The sequence below is a fragment of the Sceloporus occidentalis genome, unplaced genomic scaffold (assembly GCF_023333645.1).
Source record: "Sceloporus occidentalis isolate IW3139 unplaced genomic scaffold, rSceOcc1.0.p SCAF_2, whole genome shotgun sequence".
In the NCBI taxonomy this organism is placed as follows: domain Eukaryota; kingdom Metazoa; phylum Chordata; class Lepidosauria; order Squamata; family Phrynosomatidae; genus Sceloporus; species Sceloporus occidentalis.
In genome coordinates this window covers 4,201,997-4,229,666 of record NW_028316982.1, presented here as the reverse complement: position 1 = coordinate 4,229,666, position 27,670 = coordinate 4,201,997, and the positions used below count along the sequence as shown (strand labels likewise).

The following is a 27,670-nucleotide window of genomic DNA, read 5'->3' as shown; positions in this document are numbered from 1 at the left end:
ATGTGTCTATTGTGCATTTTGGTTGGTCCAATAAAAGTATCACTGTCTGGTAGGTCTTGGATGTTACCTTATATCCCATGAGACATCTGGCCCATGTAACTTAGTACTGTCCAGCGGGGATTGTTGTTTGTTGTTGTATTCCTTCAGGTTGTTTCTGACTTATGGTGACCATAAGGTGACACATTGCAAACATGTGATGGCTAATGGACAGTGGCCAACAGAATGGAAACACTCTATATACATATCAATCCACAAGAAAGGAGATACAAAAGGCTGCAGCAACTATAGGACAACAGCACTAATCTCACATGCAAGCAAAATAATGCTCAAAATTCTGCAGCATAGATTCCAACCAAACATGGATAAAGAAATCCCAGAGGTCCATGCGAGGTTCAGGAAAGGAAGGGGCACTAGGAACCATACTGCAAACACGCGATGGCTAATGGAGCACACCAAAGAATTCCAAAAAAGAATCAGCATGTGTTTCATAGACCACTAGATCTGATAGTCCTGATGAGGAACCTGTACCAAGGACAAGAGGCCTCCGTCAGAAGAGAAATTGGGGAAACAGAGTGGTTCCCAATAGGCAAAGGGGTCAGGCAAGGCTGCATCCTGTTATCTTACCTGTTTAACTTATATGATGAAAACATCATAAGAAAAGCAAAATTAGAATCAGAAAAGGGAGAAGTAAAGACAGGAGGAAGCCTAAGAGATGCGGACAGTGACCCCGTACTATTAGCAGAAGCCATTCAGGAATTGGAACAGACAATAAGGAAGGTCAAAGATGAAAGTGCAAAGGCAGCTCTGATGATAAAGAAAAACAAAAATAATGACCACTGAAGAAAGACACAAATTCAATCTGGACAATGAGGAAATTGAAATAGTGAAAGAATTCCTTTATCTAGGATCAAACATTGACCAGAATGGAGAGTGCAGTCAAGAAATAAGAAGAAGGCTAGGAATGGGAAGGGCAGCTATGAAAGAACTGGAAAAGATACTGAAGAGCAAAGACATACAACTGATCACTAAAGTCAGAATTGTCCAGGCCATTGCATTCCCCATCATCCCCAGGTACGGATGTGAGAGCAGGACAGTGGACAGAAAGAAACCCAACTCCTTTGAAATGTGGGGCTGGAGAAGAGTCCTTAGGAGACCATGGATGGCCAAGAAGACAAACAAATGGGTTCTTGGACAGATCAGACCAGGGCTCTCCTTGGAAGCAAAGATGATCAAGTTGAGACCCTCGTCCTTTGGCCACATCATGAGAAGGCAAGGATCACTAGGAAAAACAATAATGCTAGGAAAGGTCGAGAGGAGAAGAAAGAGAGGAAGACTACAAACCAGATGGAGAGACTCAGTCAGGGGGTTATTATGGGCAAGGGCTTATTGCAGGATCTGGGCAAGGCTGAAAAGAAAGGAGAGGGATCCTTGGAGATGTCTCATCCTTGGGCTTGCCATGAGTCGGAACCGACTCTGGGGCAGCTAACAACAAATGTGACACTATCAGGGGGTTTCTGCATCCGCACTGCAGAAATAACCCAGTTTGACACCACTTAAGCTGCCAGGGCTCCATGTTATGAAATTCTGGGAATGGTAGCAGAGAGCTCTGCTGGTCTCACAACAAAGTACCATTTCCAAAGTGATGTCAAACCAAGTTATTTCTGCTGTGTTGATGCAGGCTCACACCATCATACCATGCTGGTGCTTAGAATCGTAGAGTTGGAAGAGACCACAAGGGCCATCCAGTCCCACCCCATGACATGCAGGAAATCTCAATCAAAGCATCCCCATTGACAGATGGCCATCCAGCCTCCGTTTGAAGACCTCCAAGGAGGGAGACTCCACTACACTCCGAGGAAGGAGTGTGTTCCACTGTCGAACAGCCCTTACTCTCAGGAAGTTCTTCCTAATGTTGAGGTGGAATCTCTTTTCCTGGAGTTTGCATCCATTGCTCTGGATCTGTTATTCTGGATCCTGTTCTCTGGAGCAGCAGAAAACAAGCTTGCTCCCTCCTCAGTGTAACATCCCTTCAAATATTTAAGTAGGGCTATCATATCACCTCTTAACCTTCTCTTTTCCAGGCTAAACATTCTTATCTTTGAGAGCATATCCAGGCTGAAGCAGACTGGGCTTTTACAATTAATTACTCATCCACTGAGCACCTCGTGATGGGTCTCCTCTTTTCTGTTATGCCCTCCCTCCACTAAGATGGGGAGCCTGGCATTGCTGTGTGATGATGCCCTCAATTAGAAAAGCCAAGTGAAGGAAGAAGGGCCCAGAGTCAGCCAGAAAAGAACTCACTTTCTCCAACTTCCTTTGTGTGTTGCTGCCACCTGGTGTCCACTGCTGATACTGCACCCTTCTCTACCATTTGCTCTCTAGAGCTTCAAGTCAAAGATCTCAAAATGGCTGAAATCCCACTGTTGGGTGTTTATGCCCTTGTTGGAAAAGGGGCTAGCCAGGCTCTTCTGCTGGACTTTTGACAGACTGAGGCCTTCTTGTTTCCTTCTCTGGCCATTCTTCATAGGTTCAAATGACTTCTGACTTATAGTGTCACCGTGGCCCCGTTCCCAATTACAGATAAATTGGTGTGCCATCCGAATTGATGGATCGATTCAACATCGGAGCATGGTTCCCACTACATTTGCCCCAATCGCATTTTATGTCATCAAAATAACCCACTTATGGTTCACATTCACGATGAATTGATTAAAAACGATTTGGTTCCAGTGGCTGAAGGGCAAATTTGAATAAATTCTGATCCGCTTGTAGTTAACACTTGCGCAGAATTGATTTATCCAAAAAGGCGTGGAAAAAAATCAATGTCCAAAAGATGTGTGTTCAATGGGTCTGGCACATGGCCCCTCACCGAATCGCTTCAGTAATTTAAGTGGGAACCAGATTTGTTTGAACTGGTTCAAACCGAACTGCGATCCAGTGTAAAATCTTGTGGGAATGAGGCCCATGGCAAATCTATCACAGGGTTTTTCTTTGCAAGTTTCTTCAGAGGGAGTTTGCCATGGCCTTGCTCTGAGGCTGAGAGTGTGACATGCCCAAAGTCACCCAATTGGGTTAAGACGGCTGAGCCCAGATTCGAACCCTGTTCTCCAAGTCATAGTCCAAGGCTCAAAACCGCGATGCCAGACTGGCTTTTAGACATTGTTGGAATTGTTCACACCGACCGGGGCTGCTGTTGACCAATGTAGCTCACAATTGGCACCTAGAATCACAGAGTTGGAAGCCGGGTGACCAGATGATGTAAACGCAAAGGAGGACAAGCCACCACAAAATGTAGGATATTCCGGGAAAGTGGGGGATGTTACAAAGCTCAAGCCACTCATCTAAATGTGTGCTTTTTAGTCATGCTCAAAATGGAGGACATTCTGGGACTCCTCCTGGACAAAAGACTGAAATGTAGGTCAGGTCCTGGAAATGGAGGGTGTCTGGTGAACCTTGTTGGAAGAGACTCCAAGGGCCTTCTAATCCAACCCCATTCTGCCATGCAAGCATGCAAGAATACACATTCCAAGCGCTCCAAAGAGAAGTGTGGCGGAGGCTCCTTCTTTTGAGGTTTTTAAACTGAGACTGGATGGCCATCTGTCTATAGTGCTTTGATTGCCTTTCTGCATGACAGAAAGGGGTTGAACTGGATGGCCCTTGGCATCTCTTCCAAGCCTTATGGTTCTATAGGCAGATATGGGGGTCAGCAAATAAGCAAACCAGCAAGATATAATGTGCACTGCAATAGGTGAGTGTTGTTTTCCATTGCACTGTGGCCAGGGGACTGGGGCTAGGTTTAGCTCTTGCAATCCATTTGTAATTGTGATAACAGCTGACTGCCTTCAGACCTTTCAAACATCAGGAGTGGACAACTTCAAGGGTGTGCCTGTCTTTTCCCATCCATCCAAGTGTTCCACACTGGCTCTCGTCTAGATGAAGGCCCCTCAGCCATCTTGCTGCAGCAAACTTGCACCAGTATTTGTTTTTAAGGAAAGGGTCTGCATGACATTAGGTAATGAATCGCTCACTTGAACCAACTGCCCTTCCAATATGTTAGCTACAGGAAAAAGCAAAAAAGCACATTTTGCAAATCAGCAACATTTTAGAGACGGCCAAACAAAAATCCATCAGTGATACCTTTATTGGCCAACCGAAACACACAATAGATTTGTTGCAAGCTTTCGAACCTCCATGGGCTTCTTCATTAGGCAAGATGTTACTAACCAAACAGGAGAAGAAGAAGAAACACAATTAGAGATGATAGTCAGATGCCTGCATATTGTTTCAGTCCTTAGTAAAGATGGTATGCTGGGGAAGATATCTTTTGCAGGCAGCCTCCTATTTCTTCTGGCCATGCGGCGATAGGGAGATTGTCAAAGTCCAGGAAATCTGCATCTCAACAGGGACCCCTCTTTTGCAATGCTATACTGTATGTCTCCATTTCAAAGAGGCCACAGGCCTCTTTCTAGGCAGAGAACAATGGATTCCTCAAGAAGTCTTGTGTTTTTGCATCAGGAACATGTTGGTGGTGTAGAGGTAAAACATGCAAATTCAGTCCAAATTTAAGAAGAAAAATTGTTTTACGTTGGTTGAAGTCCCAAGTCCACAGGCTACTCTTCGTGGTTCCTCTGTTGCAGCTGCAATGCAATATCTCACAATACAGAAATCAAGAAGTATGTTGTGCATTTTGGTTGGCCAATAACGGTATCACTGATGGATTTGCCTAGTGGCCAACACAGCTAGCTCTGCGTGTCTTCAGTATTTTAGAGATGGCTGGATGGCCATCTGCCACACAGGGTGCTTTGTGTCTTCCTGCATAGCAGAATGAGGGTTGGATTGGATGGCCCTTGGGATCCCTTCCAACTCTAGGAGTCTTATGATCTGCTTAGATGGCCATCCAGCCTCCAGGGAAGGAGACTCTACTACACTCCAAGGAAGGAGTGTGTTCCACTTTCAAACAGCTCTTGCTGCCAGGAAGTTCTTCCTAATGTTCAGGTGGAATCTCTTTCCCTGTAGTTTGCGTCCATCGTTCTGGGTCCTATTCTCTGGAGCAGCAGAAAACAAGTTTGTGCCATACTCAGTGACACTGCTTCAAATACTTGAACAAGGCTATCGTATCATGTTAACTCTCTTCTCCAGACTAAATATCCCCAGCTTCCTTGGTATCTCCTCATAGGTCTTGGTGGTTTCCAGACCTTCCACAATTTGGGTCACCAAAATGGTCCTTGTTACATCTATATCCTGCGTTTCCTACCATCTCCTTAGAGCATGGAGGATTGTCTCCTCATCCACTTTTGTCTTCACAACACAGGTCAAGGTGAAAGTGTGCAACTGCCTCAAAGATCTGCCATGCATTTCATGACTCAGTGGGAACCTGAACCTGGGTTTCCCAAGGGCCAGTCCAACACTTTTGGCAGACACTGCAAACATACACATCCAGACCAACTGTGTTTTTGAACTATTGAGGCCAACAATTGCAGTACTGCTTTTTAGTATTTGCCAGCTGTGTCCTTAGCCAATTCTGGTACAGCGACAAAATCTAGTTCAGTTGGTCCCGAGGCACATTAGTCTGCTAGGACTCCTTTTGCTCATCTGTAAACCCAAGATGCTAATTTCCTGAAAACAGAAAAGCCAATTTGTAGGCCTTCTTGCAAATGTACTTACCTTGAGTCATCCTCTCTTAATCCATTTGTGAATTTGGCCTTTACTTTTCCCTATGTCCAAGTTGCAGATTGGTTCCAGGATCCCTCATGGATACCAAAATCAGTGGATGTTAAGACCCATTCAATACAATGGCATACAAAACTACAAAATCAAGGTTTGCTTTTGGATGGCTGAATCTGTGGCTAACAAATCCATGGATAAAAACAGCCCACTGTATATCCAAAAAACAAACCTCGATTTTGCTATTTTATATAAGGGACCCCATTTCACTATGCTGTTGTACTTAATGGGACTTGAGCATCCTGGGATTTTGCCGCCCACTGGCTGGTCCTGGAGCCAAATACCAGCAAAGGGAATTATATATTATTTGGCATTTTTTCAAGCCTTAGATACTTGAATCCATGCCCACAGAAGGCAAATTGTATCAGCATGCCAGTCTTTTTTTTAAACAAAGCAACAACAAATATCTTTGAACCTAAACCTGGCAATACTGTGAGAAAGCTGTAGTAAATTGAGTGGCATTCTACTCTTCTGAAAGCTCATAGTAGGAAGCATTCAGCAAAGCTGAAAGCCCCTTGGGAAACTTCTCATAAAGATGCAATTTTGTTCTTTGCAAAATAAACGGGGGAGTAACAGGAGAAAACAGCTTTGACAGCCTTTTATCTGAAATCTGGTTTTAAAAGCCAAGGATTGCATCCCATAGCTGGTTATCTGCTGGGATGGCACCACATTTCCCAAACTTCACACCATCTCTATGGAAGGATTGAATAGGGGCAGCATTGCTCTCCACTGGCACCAGTGAGAAGATCCCTTTGCATATTCCAGACCAACATGGCTGTCTCTGTACTGAACTTGCATATTTCTACCAGGACCATGAATCTCTCTTTCCAAACTCAGTGAACAGGCATTAGAAATGATAATCACAACTAAACTAGTAAGACATCATAGAAGATAAAATTAACTTTCCATCTCTTTCCTTATGATGCCTTTACACACTTTCAGATCCGGGTGGTCATTCTCGTATCATTTCTCAAATTAAAAAGCATGCTGTAGAACTGGAAAGGGGTTTTTTTAAAAAAGAAAGCTCAAACGATGACAATGATGTTCTGCACTTCTTTGTTCAGGAAAAGGGCAAATGAAAAAGTAGAATATAGATGTCTGCATGGTGTGGATTTTTTTCCATCTTGGATTACTAGAAGTGGGAATCATCCAATGCAACTGAATACTTGGGACATTCCAGACAGACCTCTTCACACACTGCATAATGTAAGGAAGTACTACCAAAAAGATAATAAAAATGTGGCAATGGGGGTTGGACACAATGGATAGGGATATTAATGGCTGCAGCTGATTTCTTATGTCATTTTACTAAGATGTCATGTTTCTGGAAGCTATGACCAAATGCTTAGCACCTGGAGAGAAACACAAGACTCTGTTTAGGCCCTTTAATCTGTCCAAGACAGTATGCTGAGACACAAACAATAAAACATTTTGCATTTTTACAGCAAGGGGAAAAGAACAAGGAGAAAACCTACAGAAATGTGTAAGGAGGTTATTATTTTTTTTACATAGGGTAAAACATTATAAATTCAGGACAAAGCACTGACACAAGTCAATTCCCACATTTTGTTGTTGCTTTTAAAAAAAGTTCATATGCATGGCCAGGCAGTCGAAAGGCTGTTTCCTCATCGAAAGGGATTTTTCCAAGTACTTCTTAGCAGACTGCAACGCATCTTGGAATGTCCTCAGAAGGCTGTTATTTTGTGGTGACAGAATTTAAAAAAACATTGCCAGAGTCCTTTCAGATATGAGCAAAACAAGCCACTCAGTCATCAAATTTTATCTTCTTTCCTTGCGGCTTGTAGTCACCTCCTCCTCCTCCTCCTCCTCTGCCTCCCCTGAAGCCGCCGCCTCTGCCTACAATGAAGAAAATGGATTTGGGAAATACTTAGAAACTACCACAACCCCAAAAAGGGATTTTAGTGTGTTCATCATTCATCTACTCATGGCCTGCTGGCACATTTACCTCCAAATCCTCGGCCACCTCCCCTGCCAAATCCTCCCCTGCCACCTCGGCCGCCTCTGCCTCCACGACCAAAGCCGCCTCCACCGCCGCCACGAGAACCATCGCCCTTTGGCTTGGCAAAGTCGAGTGTCACTTTGTTTCCATCAATCTCGCCATCCTCCATGGCTTCTTTTGCCGCTTTGGCATCTTCTGCAGAACTGAAGTCCACAAAACCAAACCTGGAAGGGGAGAGTTCAGTTTCAAGATATGATCAACATAAGCATAGCCATCAACACACCTGGTTGCAGGCTTATCTATATGGCAGGGAATTTACAGGCAAGAAACATGCCAAGTTGTTTCACAGCAATGACCACTCCTCATCTGAAGGAGAGAGAAGCATCTGAATAAGGTCAGTGTTGGGAGTTTTACTCTTCTTCTCGTGCGAATCCACAGCCTGCCACTGGATTTACAGCAGGAAGGAGCTCATTGAGAAGGGCAGAGAGGCTACTGTAGGTTACTTAGATGAAGCAGAATAGTTTACTACATACCCTTTGGATGAGCCAGTGTCTCTGTCAGTGACAATTCTAGCACCGATAGAGCCGTCAAAGGACTCTCTCAAGGTCTCTTCTGTGGTTTCTTCAGAGAGGCCTTTCACAAACAGCGTTTTACTTTGTTCTAGAGGTTGGAAAGAGACGTTAGCACTGCAAGCGATTGATTACTTCCCCCACTCTCAAATTTTAGTTAAGAACCCAAAGGTTACTTACGACCAAATCCTCCTCTGGCGTTTGAGCTTCTGTTCTGTCCGCCTTGTGTGCTGTATTCTAGTCTGATTGTCCGGCCCTCTATCTCTGCGTTGTTGCACGAATTCAGTGCTTCTTTTGCATCCGCTATTGAGGCAAAATCTACAAATGCAAAACTATGTAAAGAGATGCTAGAGTTAAGTTGGGAATACCTAGGTATCCAAAAACAAATTCTGCCATTCTGAACTGACGGCTAGTCAGAGGCGAAAGCCCATCATCTTTTGCTGCTTTATCTCCACCCCTTGCCTCTTCAACGGCTACTTACCCTTTACACCTTCCCTGGTTGTTCTGTGGAATCCTGATTGCTGCAGCCTTTTCAAAGACTTCCTGAAGAGAATCTTCTGTTGCATCATATGAGAGGTTGTTAACAACGAGAGTCTTTGATTCTACACCTGCACAAGAGAAAGCATTTTTGTTTAAAAAAAGATCTCAAACTTTTTCAACTCCAGCATGTCCTTCAGTGAATCTTCTGTTTCCCTTCTCTCAAAGAAAGTCTTTTCACACATTAGTTTTTGCAGTGCCAATCCTTAACTCCCATTCAATGTGAGGGAAGAAAAAGGCACTGGCTGTGGTGTATTTGTGTACAAGAGTATAGCACTGAACTTTCTCACAATCTTACCTCCCTTATTGCCTTTTCTGGAGTCCTGCTGGCTCTTCTCGCCTGTGTAGTCAAGCATAATGGCACGGCCTCCAATCTCCATCCCTTGTTTCTCCTCCACTGCTTTCTCTGCTTCTGCCTCAGTCTTAAACTCAATGTAGGCAATCCTGGCCAAGGGAGAATTTATTTCAAGGATTTCTCCCACAATTGAGATTTAAGGCAGGTTACAATAATTTAAAAAGAGTCAAGTAAAAACATGGATTACAAAAGTTAAAAAAATAATTAAACATTATCAATATTAAAACTTTTAAGTTAAAAATATAGTTAAAACCAGTAAAAACCATACAGCATTTACAGCACAACAGAAATTCACTCCCCCAAATGCCTGCCTAAATAAAAATGTCTTCAGCTGCTGGCAAAAAGAGAGAAGAAGGGAGGGAGCCAGCCTAACCTCCTGTGGAAGGGAGCTCCACAAAGAAGGCTCTCTCTTTATTTATTTACCTGCAAAGGTTGTGGGACTGAGATAAAGCCTTCCCCTGCCGATCTTAACACTTGGGCTGGCTTGATAGGGAGATACAGTCTTTCAGAGAAAGATTGATTAAAGGTTTTGTTTAGCATGCTCAGAAACGGAAAGTCTTTTCCCTACTTAGAAGTGTGTATTAAAGTAAGTTTGAGGCCAAGGGTGTGAAAAACATCCAGAGGGCACTTAAGCCATTTTCCAGCCCTGCAGTGCCTGCAATCCAAGTCTCCATCTATCCTACTTTAAACCCACACATTCTTCCCAAGGCTACTACATTGCCATCAATTCCCTCCAAATCCATTTATCTAGAGTAGAGGAAGCAATGTTCAGGCCCTAGGGGCTGAGATGCCCTGCTGGGGATCTTAGAGGGGGCTGCAGCCCAGTGGAAGCAAAGATTCAAATCTGTTGGCCCTCCCAGTGTCAAATGCCTTCTAAGGGAGTTCAGGCAATTTAGCTATATTTTTTGGCTTAGTCTGGTTTTAGAGCAAGAAGTCTTTTCTTTAACAACAGGAAGTGACCAAGACTTCCAGTTCACTTCCTGAAAGGAAAAAAAAATCCCTCCTAGGGGCCTAAAATATTGTTCAATTTTTTTGGATACTGAGAGGTTGTATCCACTACACTTTCTCCAACCCTGCGCTAGGGTATGTATAGAACAACTCTTATTTATTAATGATAATTAGCTAATCCTAAGATAAGTGGTCCTTAAAATAAGGGCTCCTCTCCTAGGATACCATCCTCTGGTTCAAGGAAAATATGATCCACACTCACATTTTTCATCCAAATTAATTTCAGTACCTCACTTCATACTCTGTTGTAACAGCACAGCTATTTTATCCTTGGCTCTGTGCAGGCAACAGGATTGCAGTCAAAGTATCTTAGGGCTAAGGGTCAGAACATTTAAGATTCCTCTCCCGAAATGAAATGGTCTAATATGCAAACGTAGGCTTACTAAAGAAAAGTTTGACAACACTGCTGATTTCAACAAGGGTAATGCACAATACATTTGATTTAACTACTGACCCTTTACTACTTCCATCCTTGGACAGCAGTCTGACCTCCAAAGCGGTGTCAAATTCTTCTTTCAGTTCTTCCTGGGTTACATTGTATGGAAGGTTCTTCACAAAAATAGTTCTTGCATCTCTTTCTACAAGGGGAAGAAATTTACAAGTTCTCTGAACATTCAGGGCTTTTAAAAATCAATGGTGCATTTCTGGAAAGCTGCACCACTGAACTCTTATCAGTAAAAATGATCTACAGGTAATATTTTCAAGCCCTCCAGCTTTAGGAAAGGAACAGAGGCTCTAAAAACACTTATCCCGTATTAGGTAACAAGCTCCATTGAGCCCCTGCCAGCACAACCAGTGGTGAGGAATGCTGGGAGTCACAGTCCAACAACATCTGGAGACTGGCACTTTCCCTCCTCTGGCAATACATACTTCCCTGGAAGTAACTGTACCCAGTAAGACTTGGATTGCATTGTTAACTCACCTTTCTTATTCTCTTGAATGCTCTCTCTAGTTTTTGCCTTTTCCAGTTTTATTTCCAAGCCCATTAACTTCTTTCCATTGAATTTTAGTGCTTTCTCCCGTTCAGCTTCTGAGGAGAAATCTGCATAGCCAAACTTCCTGAAACACGAAGAGAGAATTGTTTGGAAGTCCAACCCTCATCTCAAAATAAATGCCACAAATTCTAGTCAAGGGTTATACATGATTCACTTAAGGGAACAGCTTGCAATGGATAAGTTTGTTGGATTAAAGAGCTAAACTACACAAGCACATAAAGTTATTTCTCCATTTTTGTGAGAGATCCGTTCTACTCCCCCCCTGCAAAAATAGAAATTCGCACACTCAAGCCCCGTTGGCTTGAATGGGCACACACGCCATTTTAACCCTCCCCGCAAAAGACCAAGACCACGGACTTGAAGTCTGCGAAAATAGAGGGAGGACCATATTTTCTTTAAAAGATGAAGGGGAAACATTTTAACATTATAATCCACACTCTACCCCAAGCCCCCATTGGTCTCCATGTATCTGTAATTTCAATGGACTCTTGTTCAATATGTTTCCCTTTAAAGCAAAGTTACACAACCTATTCTTCAAAACAGTTTTCCCAGTACCAAAAAGCTACAGATCGATTCTCTGAAGATGCCAGCCACAGATGCTGGCGAAACGTCAGGAAGAAACTCTTCTAGAACATGGCCACAGAGCCCAAAAAGCCCACAAAAAACAATCACTAAGAATTTGTCTCTTGTAATCAGCAGACCTATGTTTTAAAACACCCAAAACACTGCATATCACATCCAACTGAAAAAGGAAGGTTCTTACTTTGAGTTGCCAATTCTGACATCTTGGACTTCAAGGTCCTTTTTGGCAAAGAAATCCCTGATTGCCGACTTCAGTTCTTCAAAATCCTTGTTTGAGTTCAGATTGCCCAAGAAGAGGGAGAAGGCAGGTTCTAGAAATTTAGAAGAAGATTTGAGCTATGCCAACAACTCAAATGACTGAAGGTTTGGGAAAAGCCTCTGGTATTGCTTTCAGTCAACACTTGTCCTAACTTGCCTATTTATGAATGTCACACTTCCCAGATGAAAGAAACAGTGTCTGGAGGAGTGCAGTGCAATTCCTTCAGCTTTATAACAGGGACAGAACCTGCTTCAGCCTTTTGCTACCTACCTTTTTTACAACTCATTTGGCCTCAATCTTCCCTCTGTGTTTCAGAGAATGGAACCGGTAAAACCATCTATGAGTGTTCATTGCCATAGGTTGACAGACAATTTGAAGGGACACACACAAAGTGACAGCACCTTTTAGAAAGGGCTGGCAAATACCCTTCATAAACATGTGTTGTGAGAACATATTTAGCAAGGATCACTGGAGCAGTGACCCTGCTGAATTCCCAATAAAGAGCCTACTGCCTACAAAATATGTGAGGATTTCTACTTATGCCACCACTATGGCATCAAACATGGAGATCTCCACCTGACCTATTGCTACCAATACCACTTGTGAGGACCTTCTACATTCTTGTGGACATATATGTGATGTATTCTTCCTATAATCCCATAGATAGACACCACTGCCCTTGAACAACATCTGCTACCTGAATCTAACTGTCCCACTAATTTCCCTCTGCCACAACTCTTAATTCCCAATTTTGACATGTTCATGCTTCAGTCTAACTGTTCTACACAGATGGTTGAGGTGGGAACTAGATTTGTACTCTTATCCCCAAGAACTGGTCTCTTCCTATCTGCAAAGCTACATCCTAAGGACTCCGGACTGTGTTAGCAATTTTGTGGAATGCTGAAATCTAGATAATTTCTACACATACTTGCAGGGTGATCTGAATTCAACTGTGGGGCAAAGAAGATGTGAAAGCTTTGAGATAATTCCTATGTTGACAAAATAGTTATTTGGTTACAATCCTGATTTTTTTAAAAATTAAAAGGAAAATATGTGGCTCTCTCAAGGGCTATTCACCTTCTGTTTTCTTTTTCTTGGCATCTGGAGTGCCTTTTTGCATTGCCATCTCCTTCTTTCGTTTCCCAGGCATTTCTTGCACATTTTCTGTGTAGAAGAAAAAATAAAACAAAAAAGGTCAGAAAAATGCCCCCAGGGAAGACAGAGAATGTCAGGAGGAGGCAGCTGGATCAGGACTTGACTATCTTTGGATGTGTTCATCTGTGATTTATATCACATCAGCTCAGCGAGGAATCATCATTTCCAGCATTAGGACCAAGGATGAGGACCGATGTTTAACTGTAACCTGAGACAGGAAGGGGTAGCCACATCCAACTCACCTTCTTCCTCTTCTTCTTCTTCTTCCTCTTCCTCATCGTCTTCATCCTCGTCATCATCTTCCTCATCCTCAGACTCTTCCTTGGCAACCTTTGCTGGCGTAACCTTTTTGGGTGTAGGTTTTGTAAGCACAGCTTTCTTTCCTTTTGCTGGTGTAGTGTCCATGGGTTCATCATCTGACTCTGAAGCAACAATAAGACCATCATCTGACACACTGTTCACAACCTACAGCCCCAGGTGACCAATGGTTAAACTGGCTATGGGGCCCAACACATCAGCTCATATTAGAGACATCACAGATCAGTATTAAGTCCCAATAATCATCATTTGTGTTGTTCTCTAGCCACAGGTCAGTGAGCAATGTCTCCCCGTATAGCTCCTTCCCAGAGCAGTTCTAAAATCTTCACAGGATTTGGACATACCCTTGGGTTAAAACATGCTATGAACTCACGAGGCCCTATTTTGTATGTCCGGTCCTACACCAGCAAAGAGTGCCTATGAGACCACACCACTTTTGAACTGCAGGTCCTGCTTTTCCAGCCCAGTGTTTTTATTTTTTACAATGTTAAGACCTAAGGCTTAGGTTCCTATGCATTTCTCTTGGCATGATGCTGACTTACCATCCTCTTCATCGTCATCCTCCTCTTCATCGTCATCCTCCTCGTCTTCAGACTCTTGCTTGGCTGCTTTGGCAACCACAGTAGCCACAGGTTTTTTGGCAGGTTTTTTTATTGGTACAGCAGGCTCCTCCTCAGACTCATCTGTAGCAAATGAAAAATGCACCACTGTTTATTAGCAAATTAGTCTTGGAGTGGCTACATCTAAAATGCCTACTGCATCCCTTCTTGCTCATTTTGAAAATCTGTAGGTAACGAAATATGATGGGCCTCACAGACCCCATCACCCATTTGAGGAATATCAAGAGACTTAAATGTGGTTTCTCCAGAGAAGAGTTTGAAGAGGGGAAGACCCCTCCAATCCAGCACAGAGCCCCTTACATAAATTTCAGAAACATTCACTTCTGCCAAGCATTCTAGCTATGAGTTAACTGTTTTCTACTCCAAAAGCCAAGGTTTCAAAATGAATCAGAAATGTAAGGTACTGCACTTAGGGCGGAAAAATGAAATGCACAGATATAGGATGGGTGACCCCTGGCTGAATGAAAATACATGTGAAAGCGATCTTGAAGTCCAAGTAGAGTACAAGTTAAACATGAGTCAACAGTGCAGTGCGGCAGCTAACAAGGCCAATATAATTCTAGGCTGCATCAATAGAAGTATAGTGTCTGATCAAGGGAAGTAATAGTGCCACTCTATTCTGCTTTGGTCAGGCCCCACCTGGAATATTGTGCCCAGTTCTGGGCACCACAATTCAAAAAGGACATTGAGAAACTGGACCGTGTCCAAAGGAGGGCGACCAAAATGGTGAAGGGTTTGGAAACCATGTCCTATGAGGAACAGCTTAGGGAGCTGGGGATGTTTAGCCTGGAGAAGAGAAGGTTAAGGGGTGATATGATAGCCCTGTTTAAATACTTGAATGGATGTCATGTTGAGGAGGGATCAAGCTTGTTTTCTGCTGCTTCAGAGACTAGGACCCGGAACAATGGATGCAAGCTACAGGAAAAGAGATTCCAGCTCAACATTAGGAGGAACTTCCTGACAGTAAGGGCTGTTTGGCAGTGGAACAAACTCCCTCGGAGTGTAGTGGAGTCTCCTTCCTTAGAGGTCTTTAAACAGAGGCTGGATGGCCATCTGTTGGGAATGCTTTGATTGAGGTTTCCTGCATGGCAGAATAGGGTTGGACCGGGTGGCCCTTGCAGTCTCTTCCAACTCTATTTTGAGTGCACACAACTGTACTGGCTACCCAACCCAACTCACCTTCCTCCTCACTATCTTCCTCATCATCGTCATCATCTTCATCCTCTTCCTCATCTTCACTCTCCTCTTTCTTGGCGTTTTTTCCATTTTTTGCTCCTTTGGCAGGGACTGGAGTCTTCTTTGCTGGAGTAACAGCTCCTTTCTTTGCTGGAGTAACAACTGCCTTTTTGGCTGGGGTAGGCACTGCTTTCTTGCCAGGAGTTGCTGCCTTTTTGTTGGGTGTAACTGCTGCTACTTTTGCCGGGGTGACTGCTTTCTTCTGAGGAATCATCTGCAGAAAGAGAATTTATAACTATTTACAGTAAGCAAACGTGATCAAGTAGGAAAATGGAGAATACAGAGGCAATCCATGCCTCCTTGTCTGAGCCAAAACAGCAGAATCTGTTTCTGAGGAAGCATACTTAGGACTTAAGATCCTCACACACTAGTTTTTTGTTGTATAGAATAAATACCAAATTCTGTTGCAAAGCATCATTAGATGAAAAGACCACCAAGTAATGAGAATGATGTTTAATATGACAAATTTATTGGGAAATCTTTCTTTTTGCCAATAGTCCATCTTGCTTCTCCTGGGATCTTTCTTTTTTCCATCTCCCTAAACATGATTTTTCTGCGCATGAGCAATTCTATCCACACTTTCATACATGTGACCCATTTCCAGCCTAACAATGATGACAATCTTCAAGCTTCAGCCTGCCTTTATTTTATGGCTAGTGGTGAAAATGTGTGGTCCTGCAGATATTGTTGGACTGTAATAACCGTCGTCCCTCATCATTAGCTGTTGCTACAGCTGATGGAAACTATAGTCCAGCAACAGCTACAACAACATGTATCTCCCCAGCCCTGTTACAATCCATCCTGAGAAACAGGAATTATTCCTACTAGGGTCCTACACTCTGTCAGTGTCAAATCTGAATAGTGGGGATCCAAAACCGCTTTAGGCATTCACTTTTATGTTTAAACCCCCTCTTATGCCAATAACAAGACTAAATGTGTCACATGAGTGAGGTAATGGTGGCTGCTCTGTATGGGAAATTGTTTGCATAAACCAGCTTCATACATGGTTCACATTTTCATTCATGCCTCCGTTTTCTGGGTGGTGGTGGGGTCCTCTGCTAGCATATGTCTAAAATACACACTGCACAAATAATTAAGTTTGAGACTGCTTGAAATGCCCTGGCTCAATGCTAGGGAATTCTGGGAACTGTCATTTTGTGAAACATTGAGCCTTCTCTGCCACAGAGCTCTGGTGCCACAATAAACTACAATTCCCAGGATTCGATTCCCTAACACTGAGTCAGAGAAGTCAAAGCAATCTCAAACTGGATTATTTCTGCAGTGTTTTGGATCATGGTTAGAAGTATCCATGCTACTTGTGTGGATATTTTACAGAAATCACTGGTCACAATGATGCACTCAAGACACCGTTTCATATTTTTGTTGTGATTCAAGACAACATATTGCAACCCTACATAGGGCTTTCTTGACAAGATTTATTCAGTGGAGGTTTGCTATGGCCATCTTCTGCGGCTGAGGCTTGTCCCAGGGTGGCCAGTGGGTTTCCTCAGCTCAGCAGGTAACTGAACCCTGGTCTCCCAGAGTCCTTCAAAATTCAAACTCCTACCCCACACAAGCTCTCGCTGCTCCTGTGCCAACAGCAGTTATGTTACTAAATATAAAACTGGCTTACAGTAACTAAATACAAACAGTTAAGTAAACAATTCTCACCTCTTCCTCACTGCTCTCATCCTCTTCAGAAGAGTCTTCTTCTTCTTCACTGTCATCAACTTCCTTTGCAGGAAGGGGAGCCATCTTTTTCTGTTTCGGCTGAGTTTTAACGTTCTAGGGGATAAAAACCACACGTAAGGCATATGCTTTTGGCAGTGCTCATTGTGCTATGGTTAAGGAAGGAATCCTGATAGCAAGGATAGAGCTGCAGTTTGGTCAAACTATTTCTAACTCTGCAACACAACTCTGAAAATAGTTTTGTGTACATACACATACATGTAATTCACTTTGCAACTTTCAAGCCCTTTTAGAGACAGAACTGTACTAGATGTACCTTGCTAGGATTTAAGGACAAAGGAGAAATTGTGTTATCTGGCTCCTTGTCAATTTCAAACACACTGTAAAGTACCAACAAAATAATCTTGAAAGTAAATGACAACTATTTGCCATCGATTCCAGTTAGCAAGAATACATTCGCCCCCCTCCACATTTGCGGCTCTGATTTTTGAGGATTTGATTATTCACGGATTTTATAAATACATTCTCTCTAGGAATATCTAGGCCCTCCAACACAACTCTATGGTCAACTTTAACCAAAAGTCACATTGGAAGACCTGGAGATTCCTAGAGAGGTGTTCTCTCAGGTAAACATAGTGTTTTGTTATTTGCAGTTTTTCCACATTCATGGGGGGCCTGTAACCCTAACTCCAGTGAATAAGCAGAGATGAGTGGATTTGTCTTTAGGGCTGTAAGTCGCGCCCCCAATTTGCAGGCCCTCCAATCAGTTACTAACACAACTAATGAATGAACATTGCTTTGGATTCCTGGTGGACCAAGATACAATAAATGGTTTAAATAATTGTGTGTGTGTGTGTGGGGGGGCTGAATGACAAGATTTTAAGAAATGGAACTAGTCTGATGGCTTCTCTACCTCCAGCCACTGGACAGAAAGCACACTTGCAGTATTCATTTGAATGGGCCAGACTGTAAAGCACATGTGTCAGCATCACCCACATCATTTATTTAGGTTTCGATTACACAGGTTTCATTCAAGACTCTCAACCCCACAAAGTGCCAGCACATGGGTGCCTAGCTGCCCAACATGAGACCCCCCCAGCACTGTTGCTTGGTCCTTAGGATCACAAACCAACAGAAGGTAAGCCCTGTGAAGATTCACCGAAAGATACCTGAAACATGTTTTTATTGGACTCAATTGCCACATGGTTCTTGTGCGGAGAAAACAGATTGTAAAGATTTCAAGAAATGGGACCAGGCAGACGGCTTCTCTACCACATTTCTACTATTCGTTCTAATTGGCCACATTGTAAAGCACATGCGTCTGCATCACCCAAACCTTTAGGCTTTTTGTCAGGAATAAACTCTTCTAGAATATGGCCAAATAGCCCGAAAAACCCACAGAAAACTATGGATGCCAGCCATGAAAGCCTTTGACTTCACTTTAGGCTTTTCTTACACAAATCTCAGTTGAGATCCCATCCCAAGAAGTACCAAGATCCGGGTGCTTAGCTGCCCCTGACCCCCCAGCACTTCTGCTTTGCCCTTAGCATCACAAAACAACTGGAAGTGTGAAAACCCACTGCAAGGAGCTTGATATCTTCAGGCCCCCTGTCAACCTCATGAATTTCACAGGCTTTTCTTAGGCAAGGATCCCCAGAGGTGGGTTTGCCAGCTCCTGCCTCTCAAATAGAGCTTTCAGCACTTGGTATCCATTGACGGCCTCTCATCCAAGTATTAACCAGGGCTGGCCCTGCTTAGCATCAAAGATAATATGAGATCTGGTGCCTTTAGGGTACCTATGGGCGCACCCACAGCAAAATACCACTTGCAGATGATGATAATGGACATTTAATGATTACATGCATATTGCAAGCACCAGACTCCTCCCTGCTGTTACTTTAGTCTGCCAACGTTTCAAGAGGTAGCAAAAGAGTGTATAAACCACACACTGGGAAGACCTGCATCTGACAAAGGTGGCCATTTTTGTGTTTTAACTGGAGGAAGTTGGGTGATGGAACAGGGCACATGCTTTCGCTTGCAGGAAAGCCAATTGCCAGCTTTGAGATCTTTAAAGAGGCTGGATGGCCATCTGTTCGGGATGCTTTGATTCAGATTTCCTGCATGGCAGAACGGGGTTGGACTGGATCAGGGCCCTTGCGGTCTCTGTAAGGCCTGGCCCAGGAGGGACTCCTGACCCCTTTAACTAATCCAGGAAGGTCAGTGGGTCAATGCAGTGCTGGGCAGAAGCAGTCCCCCTTTCGCCATGAGGAGAGAGGGCAGGAGGGCCGGGACTTCCCTAAAGGCCAGGCAGGTGAGGAGAGCAGCAACAGAAGGCCCTAGGACAGCGGGTCTCAACCTTTGGACCCCTAGATTTGAGACTTCAACTCCCAGAATTCCTGAACAATGAGCATACTGACAGGGACTTCTGGGAATTGAAGTCCAAACATCTGGGGGCCCAAAGGTTGGGAACCACTGCCCTAGAAGCAAGCCTCTGTCTGCCAGCCTTGCTGGGCAGGAGCTGCGCCAGGCAGCCTCCATCAGCCAGAGAAGGCGCCCTTCTTCCTCCACATCAATGCAGCCCGTATCCACTCCTTTGGCTTCACAAGCTGGGAACTCATTTTAGCAACCTATGGAAGGATGCCAGGCTGAGCCGACCCTGGAGCCCCCCCCCAGCTGGGGCTGAACTGTTCAATGGGCAAATAAAACCCCATCAGTCATACCTTGTTATTACTGGCCAACCGAAATGCACAATGCCCTTTATTGAAGCTCCATGGGCCTCATGCAAAACCAGGGAGGCTTCCTGAGGAATCCACTGTTCTTTCTCTGCCCACAAAGCGGCCTGCGACCTCCCTGGAATGGAGGCAGCCTGGGCTGCAGAAGAGGGGCCCCTTCAAACACTGCCATCGCCCCTGGCCAGAAGGAGCCTCTCAATAGATCTCCTTCCCAGCATAACATCTTTACTAAGGACTGGAGCATCTATCATCTCCAAGAGCCTTTCTTCTTCTTCTTCTTCTCCTGTTTGGTTTGTAGCATCTTGCCTGAGGAAGAAGCCCAGGAGCTTTGAAAGCTTGCAACAAGCCCATTGCGCCTTTCGGTTGGCCCATGAGCTCCCCGTGTGGCTCTTGCGAGAGAGTGGCTTGCAGCACCGGGCTCCAAGGCGGCGCCCAAAGACCCATCGGCCCAGTCTCTCCCTCCAATGCTGCCGCAGAAAGAAAGATGGCACACGCGCCTCTCCCACGTGGGAGCCCACTTCCGCCCCTCCCACGTGGGCTTCCCTTGTCGGCTTCACGCGGCCGGGGTCACGTGGTTGCCCTCGGAGGAAGTAAAAGAACGCGCGCACGGCCGACGACAACCAACGGTTTTCCCCCTCCCTCCGTATTCTCTCCGAGTGACGTCACGCGCATGCGCGGATCGAAACAGAGAAAGAGAAAAAAGACGATGCGCGCGCGCCCGAGATCGAAAAGGGGGCACCTAGAAACCCCCCTCGCTCCCTCCCATCGACGCCCTTTAGGCTTAAAAGAGAACGTGGACGGAGGGGAGCCTAGAAACCGTCGAGCGTTCTATCCCCAACCGCGCATGCGCCGGCTCCCAAAGCGAGCCAATAATAAAAGGCCGAATATGTGTGAGAGAAAGAAAGAAGGAAAGGGAAGCCTTGAAGCCGCAGCTCGTTCCAGTCTCCTCACAGCAGAGGAGGAGGAAGGGGGGGTTAGAAACTGCCGCGCATGCGCACAAAGGCTTTTAAAATCCTTTTAAGGAAAAAGGAGAAAAAAAAGGAAAGGAAAAGCAAGGCTTTCTTTCTCGACTAGGCCTCGGGCCTCACCTTGGCTAGCTTCACCATGATGGCGGCGGCGGAGTTGTCCGGATGTGGAGAGTAGGAAAATAAAGAACCGCTGCTCACAGCGCCTCGCTCGGGTCTCTGCCTGAGCCGAAAAGAGCGAGGTCGAGGGCTCGCTTAACTCTACCTCACGCCCCACGCTGACGCCTCAGCCAATCAGAAGCTCTCTTGGCCCCGCCCATTCGCCCAAGATGGACAGGCGCTCTCCGAACGCGAAGGCTGGCCCGGCTCCGACCAATGGGAACGCGCTCCTGAGCGGGAGGCGGGACAAAGAGCAACTAGCCAGTAGAGAGGCAGGGTTGGGAGATCCGCGGTCTGTGATTGGTCAATGCCGACGGGGCGGAAGAGGCCGAGGGGAGGAAGGGGAGCACGTGGCGCTGCAACCACGTGGTCCTGACCATTTTATGGCCCTGAAGTCGGGCATCGCCTAATGGCTGCTGCTCAAGTCCCAAACACAGGATGCAGGAATAACCCGGTTTGTCACCGCTTTAACTCTTTATCTGGCTCAAGGGCTATGGAATTCTGGGAGTTGGAGTTTGTTGTGGGCCCAGAGCGGAGCAGAACTCCTCTCTGGGCCCCACAACAAACTCCAACTCCCAGAATTCCATAGCCCTTGAGCCAGACAAAGAGTTAAAGCGGGAGTAGTAAACTATAATTTCTAGTGTTAAAGAAAGAAGTTGGCAGCAGGAGCTAAATGCATTTGGAAGGAAGTAGACTGAAATCTACTAGGAAAGCTCCTGCTGCCGACTTCTTTCTTTGGGTCAGTCTCAAAGGTGCTGCAAGAGCTCTCTACAAAGTGATTCAATCTGCAGACTAACATGGCTATATCTTTGGATGCTGCGATTCCCAGGATTCCCTAGCACTGAGCCAGGGCAGTTAAAGCGGCCTCCAGTGATTGTTTCTGCATTTTTAGTTGGACCTCACTTCACTTTGGCTGGGAGCAGGGCCTCTTGCTCTGGAAGGAAGGGCGCTCAATAACAAATTAGGAGGAACTTCCTGACAGTAAGGGCTATTCGACAGTGGAATGCACTTCCTTGGAAGGTGATAGAGTCTCCTTCCTTGGAGGTCTTTAAACAGAGGCTGGATGGCCATCTGTCAGGGATGCTTTGATTTGGATTTCCTGCATGGCAGAAGAAGGGGGTTGGGCTGGATCAGGGCCCTTGGGGTCTCTTCCAACTCTACGGTTCTATGATTCTATGAAAACAAAGGGAAGCATGGCAGCGTGGGTTTCATGGGGAAGTTGCAGGGTTGCCTTAAACTGCAGTGGCTCTCCTTCTTTGGGCCTCCAGGTGCTTTGGACTCAAGGTCCCAGGATCCCTGACTGCTGGCCAAGCTTGCTGGGGGATTCTGGGAGTTCAAGTTCAAACCATTCGTAGGAGCGAAGTTTGGGAATCAGAAAGGCATACAAAACCTTATGGGGGGAAGAGGTAGGGTGGCCAGATGGCCTTATAACCCAAGAAAGAAGGACAAGGCCCCATAAAATGGAGGCGGTTCGAGGAAGAAAGGTGGATGTGGCAAAAGCTAAAAACACTCATATAAATATAAATCCACTCTTCTTAGTCATGCTCAAATGGAGGACATTCAGGAAAAACGGAGGGCATGGCAAATTAAAAGCTCGAAACACTAATGTAAATGTAATTTCATGCTTCTTAGCCATGCTCAACATGGAGGACACTGAAATTCCTTCTGGACAGAAGGATGAAATGTAGGATGGGCCCTAATCCCTTCCTGCAAAAGATCCACTTGTTCATTTCATTTGTATGCTGAATTTCTGCCAGAAGGGACCCAAGGCGGCTCTCAGACAAAAAACCATGTTCAAAACATTACAGTAAAACCTAAAACAGTTAAAATCATCTAAAACATTATAAAATTACATTCAATATGACATAACTAAAACACTCATGCTCCATAAAACCCACCCGGATGTGTTGGTATGCTGAATGCCGACTTAAATATGGCTGGGTTGATTTCAAAGGAGTAGCTGTGTTGTTGAAGCATAAAAAGAAGGAAAAGAAGGGCTGAAAAAAGCAACGTAGCATTGCCTTGAAGTCTTAACTGGCTTTTATTTTCACATGAGCTTTCATGGATGTAAACCCACTGCTTCAGATGCACTACAAGGAAGTGGGTTTATATTCATGGAAGCGTGTGCAAAAATAAAAACCGGTGAGGCTTAAAGGTGCTGCTGCATTTCTTTTTTCTTTCCCACTTACTTCCTTTTGCTTTTATTTTTGGCTGAGTGGAGTGTCTGAGTAACTCAGGTTGTGAATTGGTTGAAAGATAAAGAAGCAGGGGCTGGGAACCTTAGGCCATGGGATCGAATGTGGCTTTTCTGCCACATTTCAAGTTGGCTGTCGCTTCTTCCTTAGGTGCCATTGGTTGGTGGTTTCCTTCAGTGTTATAAAAGGTTGAATTACATTCAGTTCTGGGAGCCACAATTAAAAAAGGATGTTGAGAAGCTGAAGGGCGTCCAAAGGAAGGTGCAGGGTCTGGAAGCCATAAAGCCCTATAAGGAATGCCTTAGGGAGCTGGGGATGTTTAGTCTGGAGAAGAGAAGGTTAAGAGGTGATAGGATAGCCCTGTTTAAATATTTGAAGGGATGTCACATTGAGGCTAATCCAAAGACTGGGAACTTTTTTGCCCATCTGTTGGTCAAACTTATTTTCATTGGCTTTCTCTATTTCAGCCCCTCAGCTCTGGAACTCCCTCCCCCATGAGCTCCGTACTTCCACCTCCCTCGACTTTTTGTTCCACCAGGCTTCCCCCCCCCCCCCCAGCCTTGTGGTCATTCTCTTCCCCTTGGCAATTTTTGTGTGTACTCCATTCTACACAGCCACTTGTATAGGGTGTTGTTAGTTTTTACTGTTCTTCATTGTGAACTTTGTATTATTGTCATGCTGATGTTTTAATTGTCTTACTCTTTGATGTACACCGCTGGAATAGTGGTATAGAAATAAAATAATAATATTATTATTATTATTATTATTATTATTATTATTGAAGGTCCAGAAAGCCAGATGTGGTGGGCAGGCCAAAAACACCAGCATGTTTTGGCTTAAAAGTTGTCCTGCCTGTAATTAAATCTTAAGAGAGCCATTTAGAATCACAGAATCATAAAGTTGGAAGAGATCCCAAGGGCCATCCAGCCCAACCCCCTTCTTCTGCCATGCAGGAACTCTCAATCAAAGCATCCCCATTGACAGATGGCCATCCAGCCTCTGCTTAAAGACCTCCAAAGAAGGAGACTCCACCAAAATCTCCAAGGAATGAGTGTGTTCCACTGTCAAACAGCCCTTACTCTCAGGAAGTTCCTCCTAATGTTGAGCTGGAATCCTTTTTCCTGTCGGTTGCTTTGGGTCCTATTCTCTGGGGCAGCAGAAAACAAGCTTTATCCATCCTCAGTGTGACACCCCTTCAGATACTTAAACAGGGCTATCACATCACCCCTTAACCTTCTCTTCTCCAGGCTAAGCCTACCCAGCTCCCTAGGTTGCTCCTCGTAGGGCAGTGGTGGTGAACCTATGGCATGAGTGCCAGATGTGGCACTCAGAGCCTTCTCTGTGGGCACACATGATGACACCCCAGCACAGAGTTTGCCAGAGTTTCTTACTAGAAAGCCAGAGGGACGTGGCACTTTGCAATAAATAAGTGGAGTTTGGGTTGCAGTTTGGGCACTCAGTCTGCAAAAGGTTCACCATCACTGTCGTAGGGCATGGTTTCCAGTCCTTTCACCATTTTGGGTGCCCTCCATAGGTCAGGAACACAATAACACACACACACACACACACACACTACAAATACCAATTTGGCTTGCTGAACTGTCTCAAGTTATTTCTTTTTCAGCATAAACTGGTACGGAGAGGTTCAGTCCTCAGTGTCTTGGGACTGAATCTCCTATCACCCCTTATCACTTACATGATTTGTTGTTGTTGTTTTTGTGTGCCTTCCAGTTGTTTCTGAGTTATGGTGACCCCAAGCCAAACCTATCGTGGCGTTTTGGTAAGATTTGTTGAGAAGAGGCTTGCCATTGTCTTCCCCTGAGGCTGAGAGAGTGTGACTTGCCCAAAGTTTCATGGCCCAGCTGGGAATTGAACCCAGTCTCCAGAGTCATAGTCCAACATTCAAACCACTACACTGAACTGCCTCTATTTTCATCTCCCCCTCTCCAAGGGGCAATGTGCATTAAAGCACAGCAAAAACAATAAGTCAGGTCTCCATAGTCTACAAACTGTCTTCATAAGCATAGGGGAAAGCGGCCCAATTCACCACTTGCGACTGCTTTTGTCGTTCTCTTTGGTTGCATCCACACTGGAGAAATAACCCAGTTTGGCACCGCTTTAACTGCCCTGGCTCAAGGCTGTGGAATTCTGGGAGTTGGAGTTTGTTCTGGGGCCAGGTCTGTTTTGCACCATAGTCATCAAAGCTAGATGGATTATCTCTTCTCTGCCTAGCTTTAAATTCAGATTAAAGACTTGTTCTCAGAAGCATTCATTACTCTAGTTTAATATTGTTTTATAATTTAGATTTTACTATACGTATTATCTGTTTTTATTTATTTGCCGGCTTTCTCCCCAGAGGGACCCAAGGCAGCTCACACATGAAACATTTAAAAGCTCAGTGAAATTCAAAACAATTACAACATCTACATCCAGTATAAAATCACATAAAGTAGACAAAAGTTAAAAACAGTTTTGTATTTTAATTACATAACTTGCTTAATTTTGCATAGTTTATATTTATGACTTTTAGATTGTATTCCATTGGCAGATTATATGCTGTTTTGATGATGCCTGTAAAGTGCCATGCAAATTTATGGGGCTATAAATAAATAAACATCAATAATAATGATAATAATAATAATAGTCCAACACTCAAGTCATGCAGGCTGTAGGTTAGCCTTAGGAGTTTATCATACTGGAGACTAAGTGCAGAAACGGGATCTAAACCCCGGGAAAATCCCACAAAAGCAGGATCATTTTCAGACTCATCAGGGTCATTGAGCATTAACATGAAAATAACCCAACAGAAAGTAGACAAAACCGGCTGCTTTTTACTTTCGGCTTTCGGGAGAATCCTGAAAGTAAAAAGCAGCTGATTTTGTCCACTCTCTGTGCGAGTTAATGCCGGATTAATGCTCAATGCTCCCAATATCATGTGAAAATGATCCCACTTTTGCATTAATGCACGGCGTCATGTGAGAACAACCCTGCTTTTGCGGGATTTTTCCGTTTTAAATCCAGTTTCTGCATGGGATAAACCTCGTGTGATAAATTTCTTAGGGTCGCCATACATTGGAAAAGACTTTGATAGCAACAACAATAAAGAGTGGACAACTAAGGCAGTTCAGACCCCTACATCTTCTCTTCTTGGGGTCCGCATGGCTACCCAAAAATGATAAAGGTAGCCTTCTGTAACCTGTTTAAAGGTTTATATAGTGCTTGGTCTTTCCTGGAGGTTTCCATGAGTGGCCATTCACCTTTTACTTTGGCCAGAAAAAGGGTGGTATAGAGAATCTGCTGTCAGCATGGCCTTGAAGAGGTGAAAACTGGGACATGTGCAGCCAAGTGACATCAGAGTGTGGCCATGATGGCAAAATTAATAATGACACAAAACACTAGGAAAGGCTGTTGCAGTTTGTGTCTACCTGAGCCTATTGAGAAGGGCAAAATACCACCCCGTCCCACTGAGATAAATGCACATTTATTCTGCAATTTGAGCTCAGATTTGCAGCAACTGGAAGTAAGCTGTTCGACAGTGGAACAAACTCCTTCCTTAGAGTGTAGCGGAGTCTCCTTCCTTGGAGGTCTTTAAACAGAGGCTGGATGGCCATCTGTCAATGGGGATGCTTTGATTTGGATTTCCTGCATGGCAGAAGGGGGTTAGACTGGATGGCCCTTGGGTCTCTTCCAACTCTATGATTCTAAGCTGAGAGGAGGAAAGAAACTGGGACATTTTTAAAGTAGCTGAAAAAGTGGGGCACTTCAATTGGGACTGTCCCTCTCTATTCCGGACAGTGTAGGAGTACGTTTTCAGTTTTGTTCCCATTCATTTTGGTAGTCTCCAAGGCCCACAGAGGGATGGCCTCAGAGTAGGAGAATATGTTAAAGTTAAACGCTTAAAGTTAGTGAAGTTTGGCTACCAGCCCTAAAAATCACTAAAATCAAGACCCAGCAAAATGCAAACGCAGAGAATGATCACTAATTAAACAGACCCAAATCCGCCATGCCTATCCTCCCACCCGGAGGCCTTGCCATTCAACAACAGAACGATACAGGGATGTAGCTAGGATTTTAGGAAGGGGGGGTCCAGACTAAGTGCCACCATTATAATGGGGCTTGAGTGTGGTGGCGCAGCAGCACATACCATTTTTTTAATGGAAGGGGGGTCTGGACCCCAAGAACCTCCCCCCGGCTATTTCCCTGATACACAGATTCACATGGAAATCACTCCTCCCAACCTAGGGTCACACAGTGTATATATGTGTGTGTGTATGTGTATGTATACACACACACACACACACCACTCTCTTCCCTGCCAGCATTCTCTGAAGATGCCAGCCACAGATGATGGTGAAATGTCAGAAACAAACTCTTCTAGAACATGGCCACATAGCCTGAAAACCCCACAAAAAACATATGTTCAGAGGAGGTTTGCCATTGCCTTCCCCTGAGGCTGAGAGAGTGTGACTTGCTGCAGTGGGTTTCATGGCCAAGATGACAATCAAACCCTGGTCTTCAGAGTTGTACTCTATCACTCAACCGCTACTCCATGCATGCTGGCTCTCAGATTTTGTATACAAGGTGTAATTTAAGTGGAAGATATGGACTACCA

General features: G+C 44.6%; 1 protein-coding gene and 1 non-coding gene across 2 annotated transcripts; both read right to left on the bottom strand.

Annotated features, from left to right (window-relative positions):
* Positions 1-7,095: 7,095 nt before the first annotated feature.
* On the bottom strand, positions 7,096-20,973 carry NUCLEOLIN (nucleolin multifunctional protein). The gene is made up of 15 exons (XM_089508612.1): positions 20,828-20,973; positions 16,990-17,103; positions 15,262-15,532; positions 14,005-14,145; positions 13,387-13,566; positions 13,067-13,153; positions 11,912-12,041; positions 11,076-11,212; positions 10,608-10,731; positions 9,089-9,234; positions 8,735-8,861; positions 8,434-8,585; positions 8,218-8,344; positions 7,691-7,908; positions 7,096-7,581 (listed from the first exon to the last, which is right to left on the bottom strand). Exons 1-15 carry the CDS (start codon positions 20,843-20,845, stop codon positions 7,490-7,492), a joined length of 2,064 nt encoding a protein of 687 aa, XP_089364738.1. The 5' UTR covers positions 20,846-20,973; the 3' UTR covers positions 7,096-7,489.
* LOC149317889 (small nucleolar RNA SNORD82) lies at positions 13,654-13,718 on the bottom strand. Its single transcript, XR_016280312.1, has one exon. It is a non-coding gene; the product is annotated as a small nucleolar RNA SNORD82 (small nucleolar RNA).
* Positions 20,974-27,670: the final 6,697 nt, after the last annotated feature.